We start from the raw sequence: 12,675 nt of genomic DNA on the forward strand, positions 1-12,675 counted from the left end.
GTGTATATGTTTTAAATACTTCCATTTGATTTTGTGCTAAATGTCCATTATATAAATATACGGAAAATGGTCTTTTCGAAATACCAGAAACACCTTAAATGTTGGTCTGGTAAAAAATGAGCATTAATTTCAAGATTTTGAAGGTTGCTTGTAAAAAGTTTGACTTCATTGGGCGTAGAATATCAGAAGTTCATGAACGAAAATCGATATAGGGGCTTGTAGCTATTTTGGACACTTGCCGCTATAACTAAATAAATTCATTTCAATAACATTCATATCATTGGACTAAAATTGACTTAGTTATAGCGACAAGTGCTTAAAATAGGTACATCTGCCAAAATGGTAAAATACTCTAGTTGAAGCAAGTCGATGTGATTTAAGTTGTGCAATGTAAATGTTCTACCCTAAATATAAATGCGATTATCCGTGCTCATTTTGAAATTTATTCCCTGAATCATAAAACAGCTATTTTTCCAAACATCGATCAAATACTCGTCAACATGCAGTCATATAGTTAACAAACTAATTTAAATCTCTCTAAATTTGCATCCAAGTATTGCAAATCCCCCTACTTTTGCATGGCCTTTATCTGCTCCAGACAGTAGTTGGCCTGTATCACAGTTTCCTCATGACTATGCTGCTTGCCGTACTTCCAAGCGAAGGCGCAAAACTCCTTCGCCTGACCGAGCAAGCCCTGCTGAAGGTACAACAGTCCCAAGTTGGCCCGGAAGACGCCCTCCTCCGAGAGGTCCGGAATCTTCGAGGCCAAGCTGATCGCTTCTTTGAGATACTTTTCCGCCGAGGCGTAGTCTTCTAGCTGCAAAGAAAAGAAAAATACGCTTGATTCTTGCGTCTTCGTCAAGCAACAGTAGATACTCACATTAGAACATGCCACACTCAAATTGTTCAGTATGGTCAACCCTTCCTCCGTCAGTTTGCCGTGAATCTCCGTGTAGGCGTCGTACGCCTGCCTAAAGCAATCCCGTGCTTCCGTGAACCGTTTAAGCTCCATCAGCAGCTGGGCATACCAGTTCTTGGTGATGCCCCACAGTTCCCGTATCTCCGGATCCTCCCCAGCTTTCTTCAGATTTTCCTCCAGCTTGGCCAATGTCCACTCGAACCCTTGCACCGCTTTGTCCAGATGTCCCTGCAGCTGCGCGATGTGCGCAATCTTTGAGCTGATGTGCAACATTTTAATGTGATCTTCGACGAATCCGTCGGCAAACAGCCGCTGCATCACGTTCACAAACAGTTTCTCCGCCTTGGCAAACTCCCCCACTTCCATGGCCAGGTTGGCCATGATATCGTAGATGTACGTGATGCCATCCTTGCTCTGCAGATCCTGTGCCATCTTCAGTGCGATGTGAAGCATCTGCTCGGCCTTTCGGTAGTCTTCCCGCTGGATGTTCAGAATAGACATCTTAATCATTTTGATGAGCTGGTTCTCCGGCGAATCTTCATCGTCCTTTTTGCTGAACCACGACAGGAAGGAGCTGGCTGCGATGAATTTGATCGGATAGTGGCGGGATTTGTGTTGCTTCCGGTTTTCTTCGTTCTGCCTCTGTGATTGGAATTCTCTCGATGGGACTGGATCCGGTGGACTGAATGCGCTGCTTTGCCGCGGGTGGTTGATTGATACGAAGCTTCGCTTCGACAGTGTGTTGACTAGGTTAAAAGGAAGTTTTCGAAACATTTTTCACTGGAATTTTTGGCTTAAAACTTATAGTTTGTTCACTTATAGCACGGGATTTGGTTGTCGTCTGAAAACTGCGACGACGATTTGCGGCTTTGACGTTTCTCTCTGTTATGATGGTTGTTTTGCGAGAGATGAAGAAGTCGAGAGAGAGATGCGTGAATTAATTTGAGAACGCGCCCCAAGTTAGTTCGTAAATAAATATATAGGGGAAAACGGGGTAGGAAGGCCTCACCAAACTTTAACATGACGTTGTGAACTGTTCACAACTTTCCTCGCAACTTATTGCAGACTGTAGGATCGAGGACATTCTATATGCTATAATTAAAACACATTCTACAAGTATTACACTTTATATTTTCACTCTCCCAGACACACGCTATCGACGTCTCACAACCCTCGCTTCGTTCTCCCGGATCTGACTTGTACACACTGTCGATCCATTCATGACAGGGTTGTCCAAACTGATCTACTTATACAAAGGGCCAATACGCTTCTAGACTCTACATCCCCCCTTTACATTAACGACATTAACTACGTTGAATCCAGTTATATCAAATGATAAGAATCCTGTTGATCGTCATTGTTGAGATGACTCGATGACGTTCCTCACAATGCCTCCGTTATGGTGCTCCGTTTCACTTGCTACAGTGAGCTACGTCTCCGACGGATTCCGTTGAGCTTCCTCTTCTTCCAGGGTACAGACCCACTGCAACCATACGTTCAACCGTATTAAATTCTTCAGGAGCGAATGTTCACCCAGGTTTGTTTGGTTCAATTATTCGTTCAAAACCAACAGTATACATTCCCCTCAGCTAAAAATAGTTTTAATTTAATTCTTCTCCCGGTCGGTTATCGTGTAGTTCCTCCACTTTTTCATACAGATGTTTCGTTCAATATGACAGCTTATAACAAAGGGACCACGAATACAACTCCAGTTGTACGTGCGATGCAGATGTCAGCAGAAAGGATATCTAGTCCCAGACCGAGTAGAAACTGTCAGAATCTTGCTGCAGCTTAAGCATGTGCTTGTTGTTCAATTCAATTTCTCCATTTGCTTTATCGTAGTTCTGAGTAGATCCTCTAGTCCTTGCAATATTGTATGATGCTTTCACAACAAAATGGGCCACGAACTTCCAGAGGAGATCCAAGATTATCGCGACGAATCAGGCACTGACCAATCCAAATGCCTCTACTCGTGCTTGTGTTAGAACCTGCTTGCTTAATGGTTGGCGATGCTTTCACCTGCGACGGATTCATATCGACGCATTCGATAACGTGGAAAATTAACAATACCTCTTTGTTCCTTCGTAACTAGTGGTCCATTATTCGACTTGAATGTCTTGTGCAAAGCCCTCTCATACGTTTCCGTGCAGTCTGCAGCATGAAAACAGTTTCAACGAAGCTGATGAAGTAACGGTGGTTATACATTACATTACATTTACTGCAATATCTGATTAGTGTCAGTTTTATTTCTCTAAATTCCGTATCGTTCCAAATTACGTTGCCTTGTATATGCTTCTAGTTGGTACAATTAACTCCTATTCATGTATATATCCCACTACGGCCTAATCAAAATTATTCGGTGTTGCTTCGTTCGGCTTGGCAAGAATTGTAGATGTGACTGCTTGCAGATACAGTTCATTTTTTTTACTTGGCCACTTGGAATGGTTTCAGAAAGATCTGGTTTATAGCGAACACTTGGCATAACCTTTCCAACACTGCAGACCATGACACGGAAAACTTATAATCTACTAGCTTAAAAAATCCTATACATTCTCTAAACATTCCACATTTTTGACGATTTTTTTTCCAAAACTCGCACAACGACATATTATGTAATATAGTAACATGGTATAGTATCGTGCTCATTTCGAGTTCTACCATCGACAACAAATGTCGGCCGAAGTCCAAGTCTGTATTCTACACATAACCTTCTGCAACAACTCAGGTGTAGTTTAGTCCAAATATTGATAGCTTATATCTTAAACATGTCATGTTTTGTTTTAAAAGTTGTTACGGTCACGAAAGCTATGAGATCTCTATCTAGTGATAGGCATTTCTAATGTCGATCTGCGAGAATTTTACTGAGTCATTCATGTAACCCAAACATTTACCAAACAGCTATATTTAGTATTAGTCTTACCTATATTTGCATTATCTGTGACTGTGCTTATCTCACTCCTAAATCATAATCTCTGCGAAACGTTCTGAGCAAAATCCGTAACATTGATTTTGTGTTTTCATTTGATATTTATGAAATGTGAATTTTTAATTTCCTTGAACGATGAAAAGATTCTTTCTTTCTTTATTTTCTTCCACGCCTCAACCCATCTTATTATTCTTTTGTGTCATGAAAATACTCTTTGCTTAAAAAAAGTCTAGGAAACCCCTACCACGAAACATTCCTTGACCGACTGAAAATCTAACTCGTTAGTCTCAGAATGGTTCCACCGCACACCCTCACCTACTTTGCGTCAGCAATATGGGTCTTATTGTAGTAATTTCGCGAATTTTTGGAGCAACAATCCATTTAACGATTCACTCATTTACAAACGCTGAACTTTTTGATGTAAATGATGTCTTTGATATGTTTCACAACGGATCGGCTCGTAATAATTGTTCAAGTATTTAATCACAATGCCCATGTAATGTGGATGATTAATAACTCATATTCACCTCATGCATAACCTTAAAAGAACTATTTTTCTAATGCACAGGCATTTCTCTCTTGGTAGAAAACCACATTTTTTTTTGTGATACACAACCGTTCTAAAATGAGTACACAACACGGTACACAACCATAGATAATCAGCTATTGATAGTATTATGACGTTGAACTTATATCTTTTCGTTTTAAAACTCAACTATTTCATTGATTCCTTATCCAACTTCATTGCATTATATTAAGGGTTAATCTTGCTACTCTCCACATTGAGCTACTACTTGGCTATCAGGAAACAATACAAATTAGTTTACTTCCAAAATCATTCAATTTAAAATAGTGTTTTGGCACAAACCCAAAGTGCATTACGACACAAAACTCACCTTCTTTTTTTGGAAAACTCATCTAAAGTGTTGATCATCCAATCTCTATGCTTACACAAAACCATTAAAACTCTAAACGAAATAATATCTCCTTTGGTACAAAAACCATTTTATTTTGATTTAGAAACAATTAACATTTGATACAAAAAGTACGGTCTGACAGATCTCTGCATTGTAGTCCTCTTTTGATACAACCCAACTTTCGTTCAGTACAAAATTATTATACGATTCAACACATCACATTGGTACAGAACCATTTCTTTTTTTTGAACAAAACCATTTGATATATGGTATAAAAACGATTCACATATGGTACTAACCCATCTGAATACGGTCTGACAAACATCAGACAACTATCTCTCTTTTGGTACAAAACCATCTGCATTTTTATCTTTTGGTGCAATACTAACTAATAAACGTTCTCACACATTATTCTTTACATACAAAACCGCTCAACATTTGGTATAAACCCATATTCTTTTGGTACAAAACATTTCACATTTGGAACAAAATCATTTCCCTTATGGTACAAAACCATTTCACTTTTGATACATAGCTATTTCTCTTTCGGACAAAACCATTTCACAATTGGTACAAAACCATTTTTCTTTTGGTACAAAACCATTTCACATTTGGTACATAACCATTTCACATATGGTACAAAACCATTTCACATTTAGTACATCACCATTTCACATTTGGTACAAAACCATTTCTCTGTTGGTACAAAACCATTGCACATTTGGTACATAACCATTTCACATCTGGACAAAACCATTTCACATTTGGTACATAACCATTTCACATTTGGTACAAAACCATTTCACATTTGGTACAAAACTATTTCTCTTTTGGTACAAAACCATTGAACATTTGGTACATAACCATTTCACGTTTGGAACAAAACCATTTCACATTTAGTACATCACCATTTCACATTTGGTACAAAACCATTTCTCTGTTGGTACAAAACCATTGCACATTTGGTACATAACCATTTCACATATGGTATAAAACCATTTCTCTTCTGTTACAAAACTATTTCTTTTATGGTACAAAACCATTTCACATTTGATACATAACCGTTTCTCATTTGGTACAAAACCATTTCACTTTTTGATGCTAACTATTTTACATTTGGTTCAAAATCATTTCTCTTTTGGTACAAACGCATTTCACTTTTGATACAATTTTTCTTCACATTTGGTACGACACCATTTCTTTTATGAAACAAAACCATTTCGCATTGAGTGCAAAACTATTTCTTTATTGGTATAAAACCACTACATATTTGGTATGAAAACATCTCTGTTTTGTTATCAATTTATCCCGTTTGGTACTAAATCATGATACATACACATTTTAATGACTGTGACTTTATAGGGCATTAATAATGAATGCATTGTCTCATAGTAAATATACAGATACACAACCTTTTTCATCAATTGTCACTTCAAACGACATAGACTTCAAGCGTGAACAAACCCAATCATTTTATCACAACTCACATAGAATTTGTTTTCGAAACAGTCAATAATTGTGTCATAAAAATAACATTTACCCCACTGTGAGTTTTTGTCTTTTTCACTTTGCATCCAGAGAGGGACCTACGCCCACCTACCATCGCGCAAATTACGCCTACCCATCATCGAGCGAGTCCGACCAAACAATACAAAACAAAACCGCGGCCATGTCAGACGGCAGCACAACAAACTGATGGGCATATAGTCAACGCAACTAGCCCTACACACCAGCGACTGACAGCTGATGGCCGCGACCAGAAAAGAAGAACACAACAAACTCAACCACGCATAAAAGGAATTTCCAGCCAACATCAAACACTTACAAAAAGATTTGCATTTCTTGCTGCTTGCACCATCCTGCTACTCCCATCAACAACGTCGGAACAAAATTCAATAAAACCATTGCATAACCGCGAAGGATGCTCCTTCGTGCGCTCCCTACTTCCTTCTTCTCTTAAAAAAGTTTTTTTTTTTTGGTACTCACCGCCGCAGCAACATTGACAACCTTTTACCTTCTGAGCAGCAGAACCACCAGCAGCGATCCTAGCAGGCAGTCGGTCAAATGCTGACAATCGGCCGAATTCGAAGCCCATTCACAATTTATCGTTTTCACTATTTGGATCGCTTTTTCTTTATTACTCTTCACTAACTGTGTTTTTTTTGTCCTCGTCGCCAAAATGTAGGATCGAGGACATTCTATATGCTATAATTAAAACACATTCTACAAGTATTACACTTTATATTTTCACTCTCCCAGACACACGCTATCGACGTCTCACAACCCTCGCTTCGTTCTCCCGGATCTGACTTGTACACACTGTCGATCCATTCATGACAGGGTTGTCCAAACTGATCTACTTATACAAAGGGCCAATACGCTTCTAGACTCTACACAGACCACATCCCAAATTGGACTATCACACTTTTTTTGGTGCGCCTAAAAAGTGTGATAAAAGTGCACATTTCAGGCCAAACATGTCTAAAGGTCCAATCTGCAGAAGAGAGGCTCTCTTTGGTTTCCCTCTCTTTCGTTAATAGAGCTTGCTGACGTTTATTCACCTTTCTCTTTCAAGCAGCCAGGCGGGATAGGATTTGTTTTCATCGGGAAACCTTTCCTGATGACAACAAATCCTATTCCGCCTGCGTGTTTGAAAGAGAAAGGTGAATGAACGTCAGCAAGCTCTATATCTCAGCTGTTTATTTGTATTATGATTGTCTCCTTGCATTGAACGATGGTCAAAACAATCGTCTTTTGATTTGTACTGCAAAAATAGTTGAAAAGTGTACCATTACATTGCAATAATTGAAAGAGAAAGTGAACAAAGAGAGTCTCTCAAATGCAGATAGGACCTATTGAAATGTTTGGCCTGATTTGCCTCGGATCGTCTCGACGTCTTCGGTGCACTTATTCCTCCATTTACAAGGAATAAGTGCACCGAAGACCTCAACTCGATCCGACGTGTCCCTGCGCTGCAATCACACTTTGAAGGTGTGTGCACACTATTGTGTCAGTCCAATTTGGGGTGCAGTCAGCAATAAGTTCCTTGCAGTTCTATAGGGCACTGCATTGTTTTGATTTTGTATGGGATTTTGACGTTTCTTGGCCTTGTTGTTTACAAAATTTCTGTAAGAGTGAAAGAGAAGGAGATAATTTGATGCAGTGCCCTATTGCGCATATTGCGCATTTAGTTCACCACTGGAATTTCGCAGAAATTTTGATGAGTGCGAAAACGGAAATAAAAATGCAAGATTGCATTAAATGAACTCGGTGTCTTCGGAGCATTTATTCAGCGTAGATCGTACACAGAAAAAACTGTTGTGTAATATAACATCTGAACTGCTGCAACCCGATCAATACGTCGGTTGCATGAATATTACATCGGACGATGTACACATAAGAACAAAAGATTTCACATCAAAACGATGTAATCGTACATAGCAATCGTGATTACATTGATTATTTAGTACATCGGAATGAATTACATCGGGCGGGTTGCATTTATTTTTTGCTGTGTAGAAATAGACGACCGGTGCCCCCACAAACCATTATTATAAAAATAAAAATGTCCATCAAAACTAAGTTCAGGGATCGAATCCTGGTGCCATTCTGCACCTCTGGGCAAATTTTTAAAATAATCCCTAGGAGGAATCTCGAGAAATCTCGATTTGATGTTTTATACTTAGAATTTCAAAGAAATCCATGTTCAGATTGGACACTATCGCTTAAACACCTACAAAAAATGTCCCCAAACTGTTCAAAGTTGTTTCAAACCCGTATATACTTACTAACGTTACTTCAATTATATTGTCGTCGCGGTTGAAACCCGAAGTTTCCCCACACCCGACAATCGAATTTTCTTAAAATCCATACGTGAAACCTAACGTCGGACGTTGTGCGCTGGACAGCGGACCTGGCCCTCTATCCAGCGCACTGTGCCCGACGTACGTCCGACACACGGTTTAGGAGAAAAATCGATTTTCGCGTGTCAAAAATTCCGATTTTCAACTGCACGAACAATACTTATTCAATACTCACCCAACTCTATTAACTGATTAAACTGTCTTAAGTATGTTATTTTAAGTCATGCACTGGTTTTAAGGAACGCATTTAAAATATATTTTTTCATCATTGTTTCATTAAAATATTTTACATATTTCACTTCCAAATGTTTCCAATATTTTACTTCCAAATGTTATACATTAAAATTTTTCCCAATTCTACAACATGTTTACAATTTGCACTCGATTCATAGCGATATTATTATTGTGGAGTTTTGGCAATAAATGTGAAACAGTGGTGCAACATATTTTTTCCTACAATTTTCTTCTGGGTTGATTAAGGGCGTTGTGGTAAGTATATACAACTAGCTGTCCCGGCAAACGTTGTCTTGCCAAGCTGTGGTGGTTTGACAACTGTTGAGCTCATAACGTCACCGCACTCTAGATTGGTTTTATTTCGATCGTGTTGATTTCCTTCCCAGCTCACGAAAATCAGTATTTTAGCAATTTTCTTATTTTTCTAGTTTATTTTCATAACTTTTTATACATATAAACCTCGATATAAACACAGCCACCATGAATACGAATCGAACCGTGCAAGAGTCATGCTTATCGGTTCACCCGTTCGTGAGTTTTGTTGCCTCAAAGGTACATCAAACTCATTTTTATATATATATACAATATATTATGTTTCCAGTTCAAAACCGAATTTGCGACATTTTTTCTTTTACTTCCGCTGCTTTTATCTTGCGTTAAACACAATGTCGGAAGTGGGGCGCTGTATAGAGTACCAGGTGTACAATACAGCGCCCCACTTCCGACATTGTTTAACGTAAGGCTAAAGCAGCGGAAGTAAAAGAAAAAAGTGTCGCTAATTCGGTTTTGAACTGAAAACATAATACGATCTTCATAATCAGAATCATAATTAGAAATTAGCTGAGTTTGGATTTGAATAACTCACACTAACATAATCCGGTAGCTCAGGATTATCTGCCAAACATTTGGCAGTGTACAAAAGTCAGATAAAAAACGTTGCTTGTTGTGTGTGCTTTTGATTACCAACACAATTGTTAGGGTTAAAAAAACTTTGAAGGTAGTTTTCTTAAAATAAATAGTCGAAATCAAATTTGTTCTTTTTTTCAATATTGCTTAGCATTTCGAACAGGGCGCTCAGTGTTTAGTATTCCTTGCTGTAAATGCATCGCTCCAATATGGGGTGAGTATTCGATCCGATGACCGTAAGCCGTAAGGACGTGGCTGGCGCCGTTATTGATTTTCAAATGTTAAACTCTCGAATTGTGCACATTAGAAATGTTTAGCTAGTCCCAAGCCTTGCATTCATTGGTTCTCTGTGCAGCTACGGTTGCTCTGGTTAATCGTAGTATTGTGGATTTACCTGCTACTTGTATTCTACCGGTCGCCTCAGTATGGCCTCCAAAGTAGCCGTTTTACAAAAAGAGTAACTTAACCCTTAAAAGCGCAATGTTGTTTTAAAACAACATACCTAAAAACGCTCCAAAATAATTGACCTTCACTTTTATTATTAATTATTAATTTATTTTTTAAATCAGTGTTACGGTAGTATTGAGGTGCTTTTGACCGAATTCTCTCTAGCAGATCGCAAACTCCGGTGTTGTGGGTGCGAAGCAGCTGTAAGCTGTAAATTTATTTATATTAGATTTACCAATTTGCATGTAACAGAATCCACTTACAATTTTCGGTCTGCCGCATCATACAATAGTTGTTTAACCTCAATATTGTTGTAACAAATGCATAATCTGTGATAGAATTCATTATTAGAATAGGTTCATTTAACTTTATGCAATTTTACTGTTTTAAATTGTTTTAGATACTAGGTGTAGAGTTCATTGTGTTGTTTTAACTTTTAATTAGTTTATAAATATAGGCTTAAGTAGAAGAATAATTTCAATTGCAGAACACATTTCTGAATATACCACACCCAACTTGTCCTGGATGAATCAATCTGTCTCAGTAATGTCATGGTTCTTCTTCCTTCTTCCAATGCATGACATTCCGCGCTACAATGACATTTCTTTTTATGTGTATCGTATCTGTCAGGCAGTTGTAACGATGAACGGTGCAGTGCTGCCAGGTTTTGGTAAATAAACCACTCGATAATATTTGTCGAATATCCAACGCCGAAGGTGGAGGGGCTGGGTCCGGTACCTTTGGTGCAACAAAGGTTGGAGGCGCCCACGTTTGCAAGCTGTCCACACAATAATCGCTCATTTTAGCTATAAGAGCATCAGTCATCACACAAATTAGTAATGAGTTCTCAAAACTGGGGTAGTGACTGATTGTGTTCAGTGTGAGAAATAGACACTCTCCGGGGACACCATTCTGCTTCATACACGATCTTGTTGGCATTGGCATAACGGTCTGCTGCTGTTTAGTTGTTGGTTTACACGGAGATGATGTACGCGGAAACAATTGGAGAAACGTGCGTATTATCGACTGCTGAATTCCATTCATCTGCGATCGATCCACTTTGAAAACCGTTTGTGCCATTTGACAACCATTTGCTCCTGGTCTGGTAGACAGACACTTACCACGGATCTTGTTGTCCATCATATTGCAGTTCGCTATTAAATGCCTTGCATTCGAAGTTGTTTTGGAAAACGCGCCGATAGTCTGCTGCTGAGTCCCATTAAACTGCACATCAAGCGAGGAATTCAAGTGCGTCGATTGCATCAAACGACTTGCTTGCTTCGACGCTTGGTTTTTGTCAATATCAGTGGGTTTCTTATCACTACCAATTGGCTTCTTTAGCGGTGTTGAGAAAATTCCATATTCTGAATCTGCATGCAAAACTGAGCCGAAATCCAAATTTTCATGCATTTTGGCGCCCGGGAACCTATTTAAAAATCAATTTGAAGTTTGTATGGGAGCGATTTGTCGAATCACCCCTCGTCGCATTTTGTACTGGATGGAGCTGTCAAACAGTTACCCAGCTGTCAAAAGGTGATTTCAAAAAATCTCTTTGAAATTGATTTTAGGTACCAAAATAAAGTTCTAAAAATCTGAAAAAACCATAGTGGCTCAGAAAAAGGTGCTCTTTCGTATAAAATAAAAAAATCGATACATTTTTCTTAATTTAAAACCCCAATTGACGACGATAATTCACTATTTGATCCACTGTGATGTAGCTTCACTCGCTCTAACACAGTCGCAGTCTGGCTGCGCTTGATCCCTCTTCGTCGTTGTTTCAGTTGCTCTTCAAGCAATCTGTATTTTTCTCGCATGACGCGCTTCTCCTCTTCGAAGGCTCTTAACTGTGCTTCTCTTTCGCGCTGGCAGATTGCGCGCTCTTCTTGGAGCTGCCTAAGCCGGAATGCGATACGTGCGTTGTTGGATGCTGCGGTTCCCGTTGAATACCTGCGGTTGAGGCATTGTAAACCGTCGTTTGAGTCGAGGCGCGAGTTGCTGACGCGGTCTCTCGATCGAGATGATTTCGGATGAGCCGATGATTGTAGATCGTTGATTGAGTCGAGGCGCGAATTAGTGCCGCTGTCTCTCGCTCGAAGTAATTTCGACTGGGCTGATAATGTCAGTTCGTCGTTTGAGTTGAGGCGCGAAATAGTGCCGCTTTCTCTCGCTCGGGATAACTTCAGCAGAGCTGAAGGTGGCAGATCATCGTTTGTGTCGAGGCGCGAAGTAGTGCCGCTGTCTCTCGCTCGAGATGATTTCTGCAAAGCCGATGATGGCAGGTCGCCGATCGAATCGAGGCGCGATTTAATTACGCTGTCTCTCGCTCGGGGTGATTTCGGCGTAGCCGATGCTGTGTACTTCGAATTCATCGAGTCGAAAATTCTTACAGAATGTTACGGTAGTATTGAGGTGCTTTTGACCGAATTCTCTCTAGCAGATCGCAAACTCCGGTGTTGTGGGTGC

General features: G+C 39.5%; 1 protein-coding gene across 1 annotated transcript; it reads right to left on the minus strand.

Annotated features, from left to right (window-relative positions):
• Positions 1-420: 420 nt before the first annotated feature.
• Positions 421-1,804, minus strand: LOC109421429 (tetratricopeptide repeat protein 19 homolog, mitochondrial). Its single transcript, XM_019695914.3, has 2 exons — positions 881-1,804; positions 421-817 (listed from the first exon to the last, which is right to left on the minus strand). Exons 1-2 carry the CDS (start codon positions 1,691-1,693, stop codon positions 569-571), a joined length of 1,062 nt encoding a protein of 353 aa, XP_019551459.2. The 5' UTR covers positions 1,694-1,804; the 3' UTR covers positions 421-568.
• Between the last annotated feature and the right edge of the window lie 10,871 nt (positions 1,805-12,675).

This window comes from Aedes albopictus, chromosome 2, assembly GCF_035046485.1.
Source record: "Aedes albopictus strain Foshan chromosome 2, AalbF5, whole genome shotgun sequence".
NCBI classification, from domain to species: domain Eukaryota; kingdom Metazoa; phylum Arthropoda; class Insecta; order Diptera; family Culicidae; genus Aedes; species Aedes albopictus.